The sequence below is a fragment of the Marmota monax genome, unplaced genomic scaffold (genome assembly GCF_021218885.2).
Source record: "Marmota monax isolate L192 unplaced genomic scaffold, Marmota_monax_Labrador192_F-V1.1 WCK01_AAM20220418_F8-fsc00062, whole genome shotgun sequence".
NCBI classification, from domain to species: domain Eukaryota; kingdom Metazoa; phylum Chordata; class Mammalia; order Rodentia; family Sciuridae; genus Marmota; species Marmota monax.
In genome coordinates this window covers 11,088,280-11,108,878 of record NW_026695221.1, presented here as the reverse complement: position 1 = coordinate 11,108,878, position 20,599 = coordinate 11,088,280, and the positions used below count along the sequence as shown (strand labels likewise).

Sequence of the window (20,599 nt, the reverse complement as noted above, 5' to 3'; positions counted from 1 at the left end):
CATCACAGCACTATATGACTTGCTATCAATTTGTATTGTTCCACGAGCTCTGTGATATCAAGGACTTTGAGCCTTATTTTTCTCTGTATTCTCGGTTTCTGCCACATAGTAAGTACTCAAATAACACTGATGAAAGGATGGATGGATGGATGGATGGATGGATGGATGACCTGGGCTGGAGCATAAGCATTCATTATCAGATAATCCAGCAGGTGGCAGAAGAAGACAAAAGCTAAACAGAGGATGGGCTGCCTTACCTTTCACATGGGTCACTTTCTTCATATTGATTTCTTGACCTTGGTACAAGGTCACTGTCACTATGGCTCCAGGTATACCAAAGCCCCAGATCACTGCTCCTGCAGGCTCCTTCTGCAGCACCATGTAATTATCGATGTACGAAGCAAAGCGAAAACCAACACCTAAAAAATTCAGCAAACTGGTACATTATTAGGGAGTTTCAGCGCCAACTGGATCAAAAGAAATAGAAAGAAAAATACAGTCTATACCAAAGAATTCAAGTACATTCAAACCTTTTAGTCTTTTAAAACTAGATCTTATTCCTCCTAATTAAGTAAGTAATATAACAAGACAGTTCCGAACAATACATTTCATAGTACAATATGACCTCTAAGGAAACCAGTGCCTCTTTTCCTTCTCTCCCCTTCAGAGTTCTTGATCTTCCTTTGCTCTCAGACTAGGCCCTAATACTTCTCCCCACAAATTACTAAAATGTTCCTTTCATGCACCCCACAAATGGTGTTTATAAGAAAACTAAACCACTTCCTTCCCTGACTTTCCATTACTACACCTATCCACAGTAGCTGGGAATAAAGAAGCCATCCTGTCTCCATCACAGCTTCTCTAATATCCTCCACCCTTTATCTCTAACCAATGTTAATTTCCTTCAAATAAATCCCCCTTATTATGGTTTTTTGACCACCCCCAGTACTGCATTTATGAATATTTTTGAAAAGTCTGCTTCTTTCTCAGGTAAATTCAGATAAATCAAGACACAAAAATAAGGTCAGTAAGAGACAAAAAGTCAAAGTGTCTAAAGAAAGGTCTTTTGTTACAATTTTGCCTATTTCACAACCTTAATTCTGCAAAAAGAAAAGAGAAAGCACAATTGAAACTGGATTCTATTCTACAGTCGCTAACAAGACTGAATAAGAATTCACTTTAACAAGATCACTCCTATTTTTAACTTCCAGCCTATATCGAAGTATTTTTTTAATAAAATCCAAATGATCTCATTGAGTTCCTCATCAAAATTTTAGCATGGAAAATAATAAAACTATGCCCCAACTTGTCTGAACAAAACAGACCAAAAAAAGTCCCTAAAATAATTTACAAAATTAAGTTTAAGGGTTTTAAACAAAAATAATAGGCAGAGAAAGAATCAGAATTAACAAAGCTGACATTTTCCTCCCTGGAAGCTATAAATGATGACAGGCCCTTAGGCTACACTTAACAGCAGTACAGCTAATGGGGTCTCCTACACAAACTTGGTGGCCTATACTGCTCTTGGAAGCCCAGTCCCTAAAAGTCCTTAGCTAGTGCTCATGCACCTCACCCTTACCCTCATGAGCTAGTTTGATCATAATACCTACAGTGACAATCAGAGATCACCCAGAAGGCCTAACAGGCTGCAAATAACAGCAGCCATGAACAAAACACTCTGAGACCACAACACCCCAGAATTGCATAAGCAGGTTGGCAGCCTGCTGAGGGAAGGGGGAGGCACAAGTGTGGGAGGGCCCTGTCTTGAGTAGGTACTTCACATGGAACAAAAACCAAAAATCAAAAGCATAAATAAGAGCTAAGTAGAGAGAGGGTAGGAGTGGAGGAATGGAGTGAAGAAAACTGGCTGCTATTTGCATATCTGAATGTGCAGCCAATAGCCCATAGACTGGGGAAGTACCTTTTCAAGGCAGTCTGTGTTGGCCAATACACACTTACTGAATATCTTTGTTCATGGCTATATTATGCTGAGCTAAAGAATTTTAGAGGTAGAAAGCCTCTTAGAATCATGTTTTTTACTGATCAAAAGGTACTGACCAAGAGACTAAGGCCTAAATAAATTAAGCAATTTTTAAAATAACTTTTGCATATTTGTTAATTCAACATTACTTATTGATTGATGCTTACCATGTGCCAGGCACCATTTTAAGTATCAGGGATAGAACAGTGAAGAAAACAATAGATAAAAATCCTTATCAGCAAGCAGCTGACATTCTAGTAGGGAGCTTACAGTGGCAAGCACAATGCTAAAGACACTAAATATTAAACTTTGACAATGGACTTAAATCACAAGGTAGTTTATGAGAGGACTACTAGAAACTGAGTTACCCGAGTCCAGAGTTATTATTACTCTGCCACAGTCAGGTAATGATGGTTCATCATGGAAAAACCAAATTCCCTGTGCTTATAAGGTTTAAATTCCAACCTGATTAGACAGTGGAACATGAAGACCAAGGAATTGAGCAGTGGACTAAGGAAGATTGAGAGAACAAGACTGGCAATTGCTTTTGAGTCAAACACAATACACATTTAACATTTGATTTTTTTCTTTAATTTCTCCCTTATTTGGGAGCAGAATTGAAAAAAAAAAAAAAAAAGGAATGAGTGCTTCAGAGAACAGACAGACCATCATTACAAGTAGACCAGCAAAATTAGGATAGTGATTACCTCTCATGGGGGACCTGGCAGATGCACTGTGGAGGAAAACACTGGCTCAATAAAACTCAGTATTTTAGTTCTCAAATTGGGTGGTGAGTTCATGGGTCATTTCATTGTTACACCTCAAATATCACATGATAAATACTGGCAAAGGGGGTTGAGTGATTTAAAGGAAAGACCTCAGGATATGAAACCAAGTAAGAAAGATGGGAAATTTAGAACATGAATGAATGAATGAAAAATATAGTCCTTATTAGTGAAGGTTATGTAATGATATGACCCAAAGGAGATTGATACTGATATTAAAGATAACCCTTAACAAAAAAATTAATAAAATAATGGCTCTATTCTCTTTACCTTCTGCTCAACTTGTATGATGGTACCCAATGGTCACTGAGTGGTGATGAGTCAGGGAATGACAAGCAAAGTGCTACTAATTGAACTCTAAAAACTATTCACTATGCTGCCTATGTGAATCTGGGTATTTTGTAGGTGCTTCAGTAGAGCAGCAGTCATATCATTCTCCCATCTCAACTTACATTTAACAGAGATCTTTGGGACTCGGGTCTTTGAGTGGTTTGAAGAAGGAAAAATAATTCAGCACTATCACTTTATTTTGTATTAGCAGACAGAGCCCCCTTTTCTGGTATCTCCATGCTGTGACCCAGGGTTCAGCCCAAGGTATTCAAACAGCAGGCTCTGACCTGCACAGTGGCCAATTTGAGTTACTCCCCTTCCCAACGCATATCATCCCACCATCCATATTTCTAAGCTGCACCAGAAATCAAAGCTGAGCCTTAAATTATTCTGAGCTAGTGAGGGGGTTGTATTTCTTAGCCCTAATAACCACTTAAACGAGTAAAATTTAATTCCCCCAAGGAACCCAGGCTGATGCACAGCCTCCCCAAAGGCACCACTGAGGGGGAAGCTGCTGAAATGTTTTGGATGACTCAGTCACCTGTTTCCCAATAGTTTTTAACTAGCTTCGCCCCCTTTCCTCCTAGCTCCCCTGAGGGCCTCCGTCTGGGCACATTTGAGCTTCCTCACTCTGATAAACCTAACTCTTTCCCCTCCTCCACACAAGTTAAGGACAGCGGGTAGGAGAGGAGAAAGCGAAAGAGCTCGGTCTCCGGCGCAGCAAACATCTGCAAGCCAGCCAGGGTCGCAGAAAACCGCCCCAGGCCATGGGCTGGGTCCCAGACCTAGAGGGCCGGCGCGGATCGGGATCCCGAAGAGGATCGGGACCTCGGAGCCTGAGGCCCCTGAGGGGTCCGAACGAGCCGGGCCGCCTCACCTGCACTTCTGTCGGCCAAAAGGATTAATGGCAGAACCAGCCGGAGTGCAGACCCTGGGGCCACCATGCTTGCGACGGTCTGTCGGCAACCCGCTGGACTTGGGAAGTGCACCACAGCGGGGGGCGGGGCGGGGCTTGTGAGGCCGACTCCACCCTCCCCGGGACCTTCAGTCCGCGAAACCAACGCGGCCTCGGAGGGAGGAGCTCCTCTCTCCCTCCGGGCCGCCGTAGTTTAGGGGTGGGGGGGGGGAAGGGAAACGGTTACCCAGCAACGAGAAAAAACAACCGGAACCACCCGCACCAGCTCGGAGAGAAAGCAGAGGTGAGGCGGTTTCCCCCACTCGCTCTCCAACACAAAGACCTCGGCTTTTACCTCTCGTATTCTCTCAGCATCCCCTACACACTCTGGGGACCCGGGAGCAGATTGGGAGCCAAGGCAGCCCATCCTTCGAGAGTTTGAAATCCCAGGTCCTCGACGGAATCACACCATCCGCCCTCCCTCCCCAGCCTGGTTCAGGGTCTCACCTGTCCTTTCACAACGCCTGGAGGAAGGTCTCATCTCCTGTTTCCTCTACAAAGGGTGGGCGCGGGGAGGACTTGGGCGTCGTTAAAACCTCTTTTCTCCCAACCTGGACCCCTATTCAGCGCTGACTTACAAAACAGGCCAGGTCCCTGGGTATTCTTTGCATACTCAGTAGTCCAGCCCATTGCTTAGCAGCTACCTTAATCTAGCCTTGTATTCTAAGACAGAAAGAGAAGGCCTGATCGAAACAAAACCAGACAATAAAAGAATCCCAAAACTTCGCAACCTGGGATTTCAAAACCATGACCTTCTTTTTTCCTCTCTTCAGCGCAATTCAAGAGTGCAAAGGTGTTTCAAGACATATAGGCTTCAGAAGTGGCAGCTAAGAAAAAAAAAAAAGTGTGAAATTTAATTTAACAACTTGGAGTAATTTTTTTTTTAGACCTTAAACAGTGTCTTAGCGATCAATAATGAATTCAGTTAAACTACCTTTCTTAATAATCGTTCTGTCTAAATACTGTGGAATAGCAAAAATTACCCACATCTTTTAATACAGGAAGACAGAGGCAGAAAAAAAGTACTTAGTGGCATAGTAAATACTGTGGGGTTTATAATTTTTAAAAAATGATTTAGTCAATTGAATGAGTCTATATTTGTAATATTCTAATTCAAAATGAAGAATTTGAAATTCTCTGCGGGGGTGGAAATATATGGATTTGGGGTATCTTTAGAGAAACAAAAGTTGAAGTCCAGGAAATTTGGGTCTCAGAAATATTTTGTTGTCATAATTGTGATTATGTAATTAATAATTAACATCAGAAAAATTTAAAGATAAGTGCTCTTTAATGAATCTCTAGGTACTCTAGGCAATTCTTCCCAAGGAGATGTCGATTCCATTCTCCAACACCCATTATCGAATTCCACAAGGATTTGGGAATCTTCTTGAAGGCCTGACACGTGAGATTCTGAGGGAACAACCAGAAAACATACCAGCTTTTGCAGCAGCATATTTTGAGAACCTTCTAGAGAAAAGAGAGAGTAAGCTTTTTTAAAATGGACATTTTTAAAATAAAAGACTTAAGCGTTTGGTTATGGTAAAACTTATTTAAGACCATCTTCATTCTACAACAAGCCTTTAAGCAGGTGACTTCACATAACAGTTCTTGCTATTGGAAACAATATATGCCTCTTTGACAGCTTCTCTTGATTCTCTTATTCAAGATTTCCTGTTTATTCTCCAGACTTTCTTCACTGTGTTTCTCATGGACACACAGTGTGGAAGGGGACCTCTAAAGATCAGACAAGTGTTCCTCTCCACTATCTAAGAGACTGCCCTTGTGCATCCCCAATAGTTGACTTTCTATTCTTCCTGAGAGGGTAATTTGCAATTTTCTTTAATTTTTGATTCTTCTCATTTGAAAGTATTATAAGTATTACAAAAATAATTCAACATGTCTTAGATTAAATAAAACGGTCTTCACTGGGGTATGAAACTGTTCTTCAATAAAGGCACAGAAACAAACTATTTTGAAAAGTGAACTGCCAACATGGGAAGGTAATTTATATTCTTTATACTCTAAAACTCTCATCCTGCACAGAGACAAAGATCTAAAGGTAACTCTTTGATTGAGAACCGAAGCAAAGCTCCTTCACTACCATGAATAAAACTTCCAAATCCCCAGTCTTAAAGGTTTGTGACTATCATGACCTGACCCAGAATCAAAATTGGGAATTAGTAGTTATATAAGTTTATGCTAAAAACCTATTCTTGACTATAAAATTCATTTTGTATAAACTGTTGTTATTGTTACTTTCAATGATAGTATTCCAACAGAATGGTAAAGGTGACTAGAATTTGCCACAAGCAGACAGACATTCCATTGCAAATCATTTTACAGAGGGAAGAATCTTAGCCCAAGGCTCGAATTCAAACAACTCACATGCATGGCACAGCTCCACCCCTTGTCCTCTTTATTCTGCCCTTGTAAAGCTCAGAATCTCTGCCAATTTCCAGGCCATTGCTAGTCTTTCCCATGTCCAGTCAAGATGAATATTTGTTGCACAATCTTTTTTTAATATTTATTTTTTTTCAGTTTTCAGAGGACACAACATCTTTATTTTATGTGGTGCTGAAGATCGAACTCAGCACCCCGTGCATGCCAGCCGAGCGCGTTACCACTTGAGCCACATCCCCAGCCCTGTTGCACAATCTTACTTATACTTTTAAGTTGCACTAAAAATATTTGACAAACTATATTTAGGGAGAAAAGGTTAGTAAGAAAAATGCTTTGGGGAAAGAGGTAAATTATTATGAACACTAATTTTGTTATCATAACATTAATTTTTACAAATTCACGCAGTAAAATGCCTTTAGTCATTTGTTTAATTTTAAAACTCAGAAACATAACATTACAGAAACGTTTGAGTCATCATTACCAGATCCCAGTAATAAAAGCAATTTCATTATTCAGATTAATGGCCTGGGAATACTAGCTCAGTAATAAACAACCGGTAAAACCATTTGAAAAAATTTTAAGCACCACACCCACTTCCATCCATGTTAACCAAAGGTGAATTATCCAACTGATATAAGTATCAGAATTTAGTATCTCGAAAAAGGCAAAAGAAATCATGGAATTTCTTCTCAGTATCCCATACAATGCAAGAATTCCCTTACTATCATTCATCACAGGTGATTTTTAGTTTTAATGTTTGTTTTTGTGACAAAAAACATCAGTACATAATATAAGTGGTATCTCAAATCACTAGGGAAACAGTGGGCTTCTTATGAATTGATAATGAATTAAAGAAGTTAAGAATAAAAGTAGACCGATTCAGAATAAATTCTAAATTGGTTGGAAATTTAAATATTAAAAAAAGAAACCAGGGTCTGGGTCTGTGGCTCACTGGTAGAGCGCTCACCTCGCACATGTCAGACCCTGGGTTCGATCCTCAGCACCACATAAAAATAAATAAGTGAAATAAAGGTATTAAAATATTTTTTTAAAAAGAAACCATACAAATACTAAGAAAAAATATGAATGAGTTTCTTAATAACATAAAAAATTGCTAACTAAGTTGCTTTAATGGCTTCAAATTCCAGATACAATTATGAACAGATTGATAAAATTGATGTCATAAAAGTAAACTTTTACATGACAAAAAGTACCAAAAAGAAAATAAAACTATAAGTGACAGGAAAAAAAAATACTTGTAATTATTATCCTAGTGGGTTAATAAACCTAATAAAGAGCTTGTAAAAACAGTGTCTTATGACCCACTTCTAATGACAACCATATTGAAAAAAGAAACAGATACGAATAATTCAAACAAAAATAAATGCAAATAGCCCTTAACTTGAAAATCTACTCAAATGCCGCAAGTAGGGGTTGGGATTGTAGCTCAGCGGTAGATTGCTCACCTAGCATGTGCAAAGCCCTGGGTTCAATCCTCAGCACCACATGAAAATAAATAAATAAAATAAAGGCATTGTGTCCAACTACACCTAAAAAATATGCAAGTAACAGAAGTCCAAATCAAAACTACACTGTTACCAACAACCACCCCTCCATCAAACTTGGAAGATGCTGTTTGCCAGTACACTCTAGGCAAGGCTAGGGGAACATGTACTCACACACATTACTAGTGGAGAAGCAAAATGGTACAACACGAAGGACAGAAACTCAGTAGTACCTACCAACGTTATATATGTATTTAATCGTTGGCCCAGAAGTTCTACCTCTACATTTATGGAAACAAATATACAGTGGAGATTTTTTTTTCTTTAGGTACTGGGAATCAATCTCCAGGATCTCATGCACACTAGACAAATTTTGTACCACTGAACTGCACACTCAACCCCTATAATAGTAAGAGTATGTCTACTCAATGTAATAATATATAACTTTAAAAAGAATAAGGAAGATCTCTAGATATTGAATGATCTTTAGGAATCAGTGGGAAAAAACAAGATGAGAGAAGGTGTGCTTAGTATCCAACAAAAGATTGATACGAATATATAACTTTATTTTAATGTAAGACTAAATCTTTTAAAATTAACATTTTCCTCTAGCAAAAGGAAACAAGATAAAATATAGTTTAAGTCTGGGTTTATTAATATTTAGCATAGTAATAAGATTAAATTTTAAAATTAAGCAATTCCTAACATTTAAAAATGAAGTTAAACAAATGAACTAATAGTAAGTAGGTGACACAAACACAAGGAAGAGAATTATTTCAAGTAAGTACATCACACAGTAATTTTACTGTACAAACCTGGTAGGTATAGCCTAAAATTAAAATAAACAAAACATAAAAACCTTAAAATGTTTTCAGTAATCATTGCTAATAATATTGTAGTAGAATGTTATAATTGAATCAGAATGTCCCCCACAGGTTCATGTGTTAAAGGCTGTCCCCCAGTTTGTGGCACTGTTAAGAGGTGGTGGAACCTTTAGGAGATAGGGCTTAGAGGGAGACTTTAGATCACTGGGAGCGTGGCCTTAAAGGGAATTGTGGGCACTCTGTCTCTCTTACTTGGTCAAGAGGTAAACAAGCTTCCTCCATACTCCTGCTGTGATAATGGCCATAGGCCCAAACACCGGAGCCAATCATTCATGGACTGAAACCTCCAAAATCATGAGCCAAAATAAACCTTTTCCTCTTTTTAAGTTTATTTATCTTGGATATTTGTTACAGTAATGGAAAAGTGACTAAGAGAGGGTTATTCTGAACACTATTTATTTATATAGTATAGAATAAAGCAGGTAAGCAACTATGCTAGTGCTATGAGGAATCAGTATTATTGTAGGAAAATTGACATAAAATTATAAAAATGAAAGAAGTTTATAAAATTTTGTAGTTCTAAATTTTATTTTACTTATTTTATATATTTGTTGGTACTAGGGATTGAACCCTGGAGTGTGTTGCTACTTAGCTACATCCCCAGTCCTTTATTTTTTATTTTTTATATTGAAAAAGTTCAGTACCAGTGGGCACCCAGCCCCTAGATTTTCATCTCTGAATATCGTTTCCAATGACCCCTGGCTTCTTGGGAAACTAGCTAATTCTATGCACTGGTCACAGATACAGAAGATGAGGCTGACCATCTTGTCATACCAAGAAACAAAAACACTCTCAAGGATTACTAAAGTAGTTTGCAAAGGACTTAGGAGAATCTGAGCACCTGAATTAAGCTCCCTCTGGCCAAATTTTGAACAATTACAACATCAGTACTGGAATTCATCCAGTTGGTTAAATATTCATGACTTCATAATTAAAACAAAACCACCATTCATTGGACATCTTGAGAGGATCTTAGGAAACCAACTGATTATTTTGAAAACTGGCAGAGGAGAAGAAAAATTTTCTTTTCTGTAAGAGCTGTATTTCAGGGTAACCAAATAGTTGAAGAGGACAACCACTTTTTTTGTTGTTGTTGTTGAGTTTCTTCAAAAAATAAAGAGGTGATGATCAAATTAGAGCATTACCATTTTTCAACCCCTAAAGAAATGATCTTAAGTGATTTATCAACACGGGACCCACAAATATTATAAAAAAAGAGAGAAGTAGATATTATTTATCTCCTGATTGCACAACTCTACTGATCAAGTATTCTTACCCCAAAAAGTCAAACCTCAATCAGATACAATCTATAGGTCTGCAGGACATTCAAAAGCAAAGAAAATTGTTAAAAGCCACCATGGAGATAGAGTCATAAATATCCAAACTGTGGAAAATTCCAGAGGAAAAATGACCCAATTCCATCAACAAATAAATTGCTGCAAGGAAAATAATGGGTGGGTGGGGTTCCATTAAAGCAATTTAAAAGATATAACAACAAAAGGCTGTACATGCCCATTTTGGCGGGAGGGGGGCTGTTAATTTGATCAACAACAAAATATACTAGACAATGAGGGAAATTTGGATAGTTGACTGGATAGTTGATTATATTAAGAAATTACTGTCCCTATTTAGGTATGATAATGTTATGGTTATATTTTAAAGATAAAGATCCTTTATCTTTTAGAGATAACATATTCAAATGTTTGTAAATAAAATAATAAGGTACTTAGAGTTGGCTTGAAAATAATCAGAAGATTATAGGTTAAATAAATCATGAGTTGATAATTATTGGATCTAGGTCATACACATATGGGACTTTGTTATATTATTCTCTCTACTTTCTAAGTTTGAAATTTTTCATAGTGAAATGTTAAAGGAAATTTCTGCTTAAATACCTCATCCTATCACATCAACTATCTCTATAATATGCCTTATATTTAAAAAAAAAAAAAAACTCCCATACTTCACTTTTCCAAACTTCTTGACTACTTAGCATTTATTTTTAAATACTTTTCTGTATTTACTAATACATATTTATATGTGCCTCTATTCATATTTAAATATTGACATTTGTTCTCTCATTCCCGTTTTGTTATAAATTCTGTGAAAGCAGAAGGAATGTTTTTTAGTGCTAATGTAAATATCCCCAAGGGCTCATCTAATGTTTAATTGATCATCTTATATTTAAATGATCACTGGTTGTGTCTATAGCTAGACCATATGAATTGTCAATAAGATTTTTGACTGTCAATAAAGAAACTGTGACTTGGAACAAGAAATTTTTGTGTGCTGGTACTCAGGATTTACTTTAATGAACTCAAAATAAGTGAAATTATTCTTTTTTATTATTTAGAAACCAACTTTGATCCAGCAGAATGGGGGGCTAAGGTAGAGGACCGCTTCTATAACAACCATGCATTCAAGGTATAGTTCTATGAAACCATTGAATTTGGCTATTTCTTCTATCTAGAAAACAAATATTATTAGTTTCTCCCCAGAATTGTGAGAATTAACATGAAAACTTTTAAATTACACTGTTTTTTCTAATAAAATTCTTTTCTGAAGTATTTGAATCAAGTATAGATTTTTAGATTAAATTTAAAGATGATCAATAGACAGAAGGTGCTTGAAAGTTATAGAAAAATTATCCTGTCTGAAATTCTTCAAATTTCATTGAACATCACAATGCTAAGAAAGAGCAGATACTCAATAAATGGATGACATTGTTAAATGAATGGATGACATTTCATATAATAAAACAACATTAGTTCAAATATTTCATTGTCACTTATATGTTACAAAAGACTAATTAGAATTAAAGATGGTAATGGTATAAAGTTTTCTCTATAAAGCTAATCTCTTTAGAATCTGAACCTATCTATCTCAGCAATATTCTCAAAGATAGCTTTTCTTAACAAGGTTCCTCAAAAACCTTAAGCCCTAAATTAAAGCACCCATTACATGTCTTGCCTTTGTAGCTAATATAATTCTAGTTTTGTAGCATCCTTGGGAAAACTAAGAAAAAAACCACCACTCAAAACATTCTCTGTGTTCTGTGGTTCAGATAAGGAAGGATGGTTGAGAAAGATTATTGGGATCATCATCATTGGGATCAACTGGGAATTTAACAGAAATTTATAGTCTCAGTTTCTACCCCAGTTCTACAAATCAGAAGTTATATTTTAACGTGATCCCCAAAGTAATTTGTAGATATATTAAAATTTGAGAATACTAGCTGGGTATGGTGTTGCATGCTTATTGTCCTAGCCACTCAGGAAGTCAAAGCAGGAGGATCACGTGAATCCAGAAGTTCAGAGCCAGCCCTGGACAACATAGTGAAGACCCTGCCTCAAAATAATGGAAGGAGACTCTCATTGTTATACAAAATTACATATATGATGGTGTGAGGGGGAAGAGAAAAAAAGAGAGAAAAATGTGTCACAGTAGATTGGGTAGAGAGAAGTGATGGGAGGGGAGGGGAGGGGAGTAGGGGATAGGAAGGGCAGCAGAATACGACACTGTATGTATAAACGTGGCTGTATAACCAATGTGATCCTGCAATCTGTACAAGTGGAAAAATAAGAATTCATATCTCATTTGAATCAAATGCATGATATGTCAAGATCATTGTATTGTCTTGAGCAACTAATTAAAAAAAAAAGAAACAACCAAAACGTCCAACAACAGCCTAGATAAATTCATGATACATTGCTCTAGTCAACAACTCCATAATCATTTAAAACACACACACATTATCATAGGATAATAAATGATGTGGAAGATTAAAATAATAATAATAATAATAACAATAACAATAATAATTTGAGAATACCACTTTGTACAACTGAGATAATACCATCTTTTGAGTAATTAGAATTAAAAGGAATTAACAAAGTTCAGGTTTTGATGATGTTCTTCAGTAGATATGGGGAAGGTCCTGCAGCAGTAGCTATTATTTATTCCAGTGAATTCAAAAGTGAAGTTCCATTCATTTGTGTCTACATATATGGAGATGATCTATTTATTTCTATTTTACTAAATTCTCTTTTGTGAAATAAAAGGGATAATTTTGAAAAATATTTTTCCTTGGGTCAAACAGTAATTTCAGAGTGTTTTTTTCCTTTCCTTTTGAATTCTTAAGGCTTTATTTGATTTCCTTGTATATTCTCAATTTTCTGTTTTATGGTTAAATTGAAAGAGGCCCTTCCTACAGATGGTGAATTAGCAAAACCTATATTTTTTTGTTTTGTTTATTTTTTTAAAACCTGTATTTTTTTTAAACACTTTGAGATAGTTTTAATTATTCTAGTTTGACACAATATCTTTATTTTATTTATTTATTTTTATGTGGTGCTGAAGATCGAACCCAGGGCCTCGCATGTACTAGGCAAGTGCTCTACAGATGAACCACAACCCCAGCCCTTAAACCTATATTTTGAAGGAACACTCATTAACCATATCAAAATTGGTGGAGCTGGCTTCTCTTTTTATATTTAAATCACTCTCTACAGGGAAACATATTTCCTTGACTTGTTTTTAATCTATGAATTTCATTAAGTCAATTTGACCTCACACTATGCATCACAATGGCATTTATTTTATGACTATTTTAGAAATCATTGACACCCCTTTTTTGGGCTTTCCTCAGGATTCATTACCTCACATTATTGACTTTTACTATGAGACAATGGTTTGTTTTTAATGTAAATCAGTGACGAATTCATTTCAAAAGCAGAACAGCAAGCATTTTTGCCAAATCCTTAGTCTTTGAAATGTGTTTATACATATTCCCTTGAGAGCTTTCATTTATTTCTTCTTGTTCCAACATGTTTTACTTAATAAAAGATATATATTGACCCTTTCCCTTTCCCATCTCTCTAGGAGCAAGAAAAATCTGCTCAAGAAAAGTCACAGACATCTGTGAAAGGGGAAGACATAGAAGACATACCAGGCAATGCAGAAGTATGTAATTTTTCCATTTATTATCAGATTTCTACAAAGAATGATATTGCTCACTTTAAAATTATGCTCCAAATGTGAGTCAGTCTATTATCTATATTGTTAAAATTATAATTTTGCTTTATAGATAATTAATGTTAGTGATAAATTGGTGTATTATTTTCACCCATGCCTTTTATAAAGGAAAACTCATTCTACCTATTAAAAATATAATCTTATTTTCCAAGATTGTCAGTGACAGAAAATCTTCCCTTGGGGAAATGCTAACAGAACTTAGAGCCCCAATCTCAATCTTTCAGATTCATCTTCCACTCTGGGAATTTTTCACTAATTGTTACTGTCACCAAGTCACAATGGCAGAGGTTCAGAGATTACAAAAGGAAAACTCATAGAGAATTACATACAGGGAAATAAAATGACTTCACACAATGTGACTGACTCATCTTCCATGCATAGACCTCTACAATAATGCCTTCCTCCTGATAGCCTACATCCAAGGTGCAGAGACAAAAGGAAGTTTGCCCTGGATACCAGTCTATAACTCAGTTATATGCTAAAGCCAGCACTCAAGAGACAATTATACACATCTCTACTCAACTTCAAGTTCAGTAATATGGTTTTGTTTTTTTTTTTTTTTTTGGTACTGGAGATTTAACCCAGGGGTACTTTACCACTCAGCTACAGCCCCAGCCCCCTTTTTCAATTTTTATTTTGAGACAGGGTCTCATTAAGTTTCTTAGGGTCTTAATAAATTGCTAAGACTGGCCTCCAACTTGCAATCCTTCTCTCTCAGCCTCCGGAGTTGCTGGAATTGCAGGTATGCTTCACCATGCCCAGCAGTAATATCATTTTAATAGCCACTTGAACATACTAAGGCTATGGAAAAAAACTAGAAATTCGGGCTCTTTTTTTTTGGGGGGGGGGCCTGGGATCAGGGGTTGGAGTGGGGGTGGCAGGCAGTTGTTAAACATTTACCAGCATATCACTGTCTATATTCTTTATAGTTCAGAATCAGGAGGACCAAGCCTCATGAGAAAGAGCCCACTCTATATAATGTCAAAGGCCAAACCTCTGAGTTGTTTTTCATGTCCAAATGTCCTACTTAGTTATCCAGTAATTGACACCTAAAAATGGACGTGCCCCTCAAGAAATATCTTGTTTCTCACACAATGAGGAGCACATTTTCCCTATAATATTTACAAAATTATTCCAGAATTATATTAGTACAATCCAATAAGCCGAATATTGGTAGCAGTGTAGTGGGAATTCAGGGAAGAAGGAAAGGGACTATTCTTTCCTTACATCTTCCACATCTTCCCTTATAGATAAGTTTTCATTGATTTCCAACTCGAGAGTAATTTGTTTGCATATATTGGGCATCTCAGAGGATTTTATACCATTCTTTTTGCATTTAATTGCTATTTGTTTCATTGTTTGACCATGGAGGTAGTCAGGGAAGGATGAACAACCCATAGGTCCATCAATAAGAGAATGGTCAGAGTTATGTAATAAATGATACCATAGAAAAAGAGAACTAAGGTACATTGTTACATGGAAAAACTAGATGCAGAATACCATGATTAGCATGATCTCATTTTTAAAATAAAAAGGTATGTATACATTTTTAAAATAAAAAGGTGTGTATACACACACACACACACATACACACACATCTTCATATAAACATTTTTGCATACGGAGAAATTTTGGAAGGAGACACACACTTAATCCATTAAAATGCTTAACCTATTAGGAAATAATTTGGGAAAATGGAGAGAACTTTTCACTGAAAGTGATATTTAGATTTTTTAAATATGCATATATAATTTTTATAATTTAAAAATGTAGGGCTAGGACTGTAGCTCAGTGATACAGCACCCGCCTCACACATGTGAGGCACTGGGTTCAATACTCAGCACCACATAAATAATGAATAAAGATATTGTGTCCAACTACAACTAAAAAAAATATTTTAAAAAATAAAAGTGTATTAAGGGCTGTTCAACTTACACTTAGGATCCATGCATTTTGCTGTCTGTAAATTATACCTAATTTTTTTAATATGTCAAAGTGCAACCAACAATGATAGACCTAACATTACTGGAGTAAATTAATTTATCTTTGGTACTCCACCCTTAAGTATCTGATTTTAGCCGGGCACAGTGACACATGCCTGTAATCCTAGTGGCTCAGGAGGCTGAGGCAGGAGGATCGAAAGTTCAAAGCCAACCTCAGCAACAGGTGAGGCACTAGGCAACTCAGTGAGACCCTGTCTCTAAGTAAAATATAAAAAAGGGCTGGGTACATGGCTCAGTAGTTGAGTGCCCCTGAGTTCAATCCCCAGTACCAAAAAAAAAAAAAAAAAAGTATCTGATTTTAATTATCTAATTATTTAGAAATTTTAAAGTTAACATTTTAATCATCTTATGTAATCATGATTATTTTTAAAAGTGCTTTTACCAATCTTCTTAACATTTTTACCATGTTTCAAGGATTCCTACTTATTCCCCACCCCCCAAAAAATGTTATTGCTCAGGAAAACTGTTAAATAGGAGCTATTTTGGAAAAAAAAAGAAAAAGGAAAGTTGGCAATGATCTTTTATTGCAGAAGCATATTAAAGAGCGACAAAACAAAATACCTGCTATTTTGGCATTTGCTGTTTAGTACATCTACAACGTGACAATATATAAAAATTCTCTCAGGAAGCAGCAGATCTCTGAAAGTCTACCCTTAAATTGATTAAATTTATGCCCTTATTTCTATGGCATCAAAAACACATGGGATGTTTTAAAAATCTCTTTTTCTTTCAATGAAGGAGTTGGAGGAAGAAGAAAAAGAAAAAGAGGAATCTGCTGCTGTCAAAATCCAGGCAGCCTTCCGGGGACATGTAGCCAGAGAAGAGGTAAAGAAAATGAAATCAGATAAAGTTAAAGATGAGACAGAAGAAGAAAAGGAGTAAGGACACTGGTTTCCCCCCAGAACACTTGAAAAAATAATCCAAATCCATCAACCTTGTTGGGATTATCGGGGTTTTTTTCCCTTAGTAAGGGAAATTTGATGTTGTAAAATAACATTTGTTGCTGTTGTGAAAAATCTGTCATGAGCATTTGTTTAATAAACACGCCATTGAAACATACCACTTGAAGACTTCTCCAAGATCATGGGAACTGTTTATATTTGCCCTAAGTCTACACATAGACCCCTTTGGATTCAGCTATAGAACTGGAATATCTGAGTTTTCAGAGATGTCAGAAGTTGTGTGGTCTAACCATTACCTACTGAATAAATCATGTCTATCACATCGCTGAAAAAAAAAAAAGGTTCTTTATCCCCTGCTTCACTTCTAGCAATGAAGAATACTACTGCCCTTCAAATCCTCTTCAGAGTGTGTGTGTGTGTGTGTGTGTGTGTGTGTGTGTGTGAGAGAGAGAGAGAGAGAGAGAGAGAGAGAGAGAGAGAGAGAGAGAGAGCACGAGCGCAAATGAGAATCAAACCCAGGACCTTGATTTTGCCAGACAGGCGCTCTACTTACTATTGGGGCACATCCCAAGCCTCTAATTTTTGAATAGCTTGAATTATTAGAAAAGTTAAAAAATCTGCCTACTTGTGTTACATTGGTTTTCATTTGTCATACATGCTTTCAATCATTTATCAAAATGTATTGAGCCCTATTTATGCGTTGAGACTTCACAGTGAAATGTTCTTTCCTTCATGCATCTTACAACTTATTATGGTTTGCTCTCTAAAACCAAACAGAATAAGACTAATAGTATCACATTTGAAAAGACAAAAGCAATCATTATGTCATACTCCCTTCTTCAAGTAAAACTTCCCAAGTATCTTTAATGTATAAATGATGATACTTGTTTCACAGTCTAAGAAGCCTTTTTATCTGTTATTTTTTCAGTGAACCATTCAAGTCCCAAGTACCTTATTTTTAGAAAGTTCAGTTTCTCCTTTTTGAGGGCTCCCTTTTCTTGATTATCCAAAAAACTTGGGATTCATGAATGAGATGAAAGAGTTCAGTTTCTTTCTGCCACTGGAGAACTGCTTGCGAGCTAACCTCCTAATATCCACTGTACCCTTCCTCCCATTCCTACCCCCCTCTCCTCCAGGCTTAGAGATGGGGGAAAAATTAGTTCCCCAGGGTTTCAGCTATTCATTCCACTATGCACTCAAAAACATCAACCTGCAACACCTTTCCTTCTTGAACAAAGTCATCCTGCTCAAAGAATTATCAAGGGAACCCAGAATTAATGCAAAGACTTAGCTTCCCTGTTCTAGATCAAAAGAGACAAGATTTTCTTTAGTGAATATATAACAGATGAGGAAAAGATACCATTTAGTTTTTTTAATAATTCTCTATTATATATGAAAAAAATTAATACTGAGTTTTCTATCTAGTCAGTTCACACACATACACAGACACACATTTTGTGGGAGTGATATTTATGAAGGAGGAAAAGAAAAAGAAGATGAGGAGCAATGGATGTAGTCTTAATAACAACACATATCAATAACATTTTGTTAGCACTTATCTAACTGCTGTTCCTTCTCAATCCTTTGCGTAACTCTTCAGTTCCCCATCTACTAACCACTACATTTACCCATTGATCTCATCCAATCTCATGACTTTATAAGCCATCTCCATACTCATCACTCCCAGACCTTTCTCCCTCCTCCTCCAAATTTGAATGTTCAACTGCCTACTTAAAATCCCTATTTGGATATTTATTCCCCCTCAAAAGAAAAATGTCCAAAACACCTCCTGATATTGCCTCCCAAATCCCAATTCTCTGGAGTGTTTCCCATCTCATAAAATAGCCACTCCATTTTTCCATTGTCCAAACCAAAAACCTTGGATTCATCCTTAACTCCTGTTTCTCCCCATCCCACATATAATGTTAGCAAAGCCTATGGGGTCTACCTATACACCAGAAACCAAACACCTCTCATCACTTCTGTTGCTACCACCTTGGTCCTAGTTCCCAACATCACTCTCATGAACGTTTACATTGGCCATCATTGCCACATTACTGTTGCATAATCCATCCCAAAGTTGTCTTTTCCCATGGATAATTGTGAAAGCAACAATTTAGCTGAGCTAAGCTGGATCCAAGACTCAAGATTAGGTTCAGATCTGCCTCTAAGCTGAGAGTTTGTCGGTTGACTAGGGGAGTTATGCTTCAGGCTATGGGCCCAAGGGTCAACTAATAGTCAACTAATAGTGTCTGTGCTTCATGTGTCCTATTTAAAGCCCATGCTGAAGCCCAGGACAAACTCTTTTCATGGTGCTCACAGAAGTAAAAACAGGAAAACCCAACATGCAAGAATATTTCAAGCTTTTGCTCTTATCACTTACTCTTTCATCCCATTGACCAAAGAAAGTTGTCTGACTAAGCCCAAAGTCAAGAAGGTGAGGAAATTGACTGCTCCTCAAGCAACCATAGGAAAGACCTCTTGTATGCATAATACTACTACAGGGTAGTGAAGAATTGGAACCAATAATCTACCATATTGTGATCTCCTGGTTATAATTATTCATATCCTTCCCACATGTAAAATATACTCATATCTCAAAACCCCTAAAAGTTGCATCAAATATTTGAAGTATATGATCTCATGATTTACCTCAGGTCCAAATATAGCTCCTATATTATAAAACCTATGAATTAAAAGAACAAATATCTTCTTCTCATATACCCAACATACAACAAATAATGGAATACAGATAATATAACCATTAAGAAGTTACCTGATTCAAAAAATAATGGAAGCAAATAGCAGTTACTGATCTGAAATAATAATGAAATCCCACCAAGTGAAGGGTGTCAGGTTCCTTTATATGCTGGGGTGAGGAATAATGTTCCATAATATGTCCTGGGTTTGATCCTTCAGTTTCTAGCAATGAAAAAAAATGAGGAAAAAAAGAGTTTTGAGTCTATCGTCCATAAAACTTTTGGTTCTATACTCTAGGAGTATAGAACCAAAAGTTTTTTTTTTTCCATCATCTTACTTAGTCCTTTGCAATGGACATTAGAGATATGCCCTTTTTGGTGGATAAATGGGTTTCTCAGACTATTTCCTATCTGTGGAAAACTGAGAATCCAAGTGTCTATTTATATCTTCCACAGCCTAAGTCCCTCTTGGTTGATGGTAGTGCTTCTCCTAATAAAGTTCTTTTTAAAACTGTATGGATTTTCTATGTGTTTGTCTTTAGTCAACTCCATGTGACAAGAGATGGAGCTGTACCTACAATTTCTTTCAAGATCTCTACCCACCCCCCAATTAAGAGCAGTGAAAAATTTAAATCACTATTTCAATAACAGTCATAACTAGTATCCCTGCTTCTACCCTGTCTTAGTCAGGGTTCTTTAAAGGAACAAAGCCAATGGGCTACATAGAGATATAAAACAAGGGAATTGGTTTATGCAATTACAGGGACTGAGAAGTCCACAGTATGTCATCAGTGAGTAAGAAAACCAAGAACTAGTGGCATAATTTGATTCAAGTCTGAACGTCTAGGAATGAGGAGAGTCAAAACTATAGCTCAGGCCAAGGCTAGATGAGATTCTTTGATGTAAGTCCTAGCGTCTCAGAAGTCTAAGTTCTCACATCTGAGGTCAGGAGAAGATGACTTGTCCAAGTTCCAAAAGAGAGAACTCACCCTTACTCTGCCTTTTTGTTCTATTGAGACCCTCAGTTCTGCCCATCCACACTGGTAAAGGCAGATCTTTACTCAGCATACTGATTCAAATGCTAATCTCTTGCAGAAATACCCATAAATATGTTTTTGTGG

General features: G+C 36.6%; 2 protein-coding genes across 3 annotated transcripts in view; one reads left to right on the top strand and one right to left on the bottom strand.

Annotated features, from left to right (window-relative positions):
• Siae (sialic acid acetylesterase) overlaps positions 1–4,121 on the bottom strand; it is a 33,833-nt gene extending 29,712 nt beyond the window's left edge. The window contains exons 1-2 of the mRNA XM_046432720.2: positions 3,974–4,121; positions 258–419 (exon numbers count right to left, since the gene is read on the bottom strand). Of these exons, the coding sequence (XP_046288676.1) occupies positions 258–419; positions 3,974–4,040 (229 nt within the window). The 5' untranslated portion in view covers positions 4,041–4,121. The remainder of the gene's footprint in view (positions 1–257; positions 420–3,973) is intronic.
• Positions 4,122–4,197: 76 nt separating this feature from the next.
• On the top strand, positions 4,198–16,936 carry Spa17 (sperm autoantigenic protein 17). 2 transcript variants are annotated; one of them, XM_046432751.1, is made up of 5 exons: positions 4,198–4,295; positions 5,354–5,534; positions 11,194–11,264; positions 13,722–13,802; positions 16,616–16,936. In XM_046432751.1, the coding sequence occupies exons 2-5, from the start codon at positions 5,381–5,383 to the stop codon at positions 16,757–16,759; spliced, it is 450 nt and encodes a 149-aa protein (XP_046288707.1). In that variant the 5' UTR covers positions 4,198–4,295; positions 5,354–5,380; the 3' UTR covers positions 16,760–16,936. The 2 variants fall into 2 exon arrangements, with proteins under 2 accessions (XP_046288707.1, XP_046288708.1); XM_046432752.2 differs by lacking the exon at positions 4,198–4,295 and adding an exon at positions 4,315–4,525.
• The last annotated feature ends 3,663 nt before the right edge of the window (positions 16,937–20,599 follow it).

Coding starts and splice junctions, on each gene's coding strand:
- Spa17 (XM_046432751.1), top strand. CDS start 5,381: ATGTCGATTCCATTCTCCAACACCCATTATCGAATTCCACAAGGATTT. Junction 5,535..11,193: donor CCTTCTAGAGAAAAGAGAGA/GTAAGCTTTTTT, acceptor TTTATTATTTAG/AAACCAACTTTGATCCAGCA. Junction 13,803..16,615: donor ACATACCAGGCAATGCAGAA/GTATGTAATTTT, acceptor CTTTCAATGAAG/GAGTTGGAGGAAGAAGAAAA.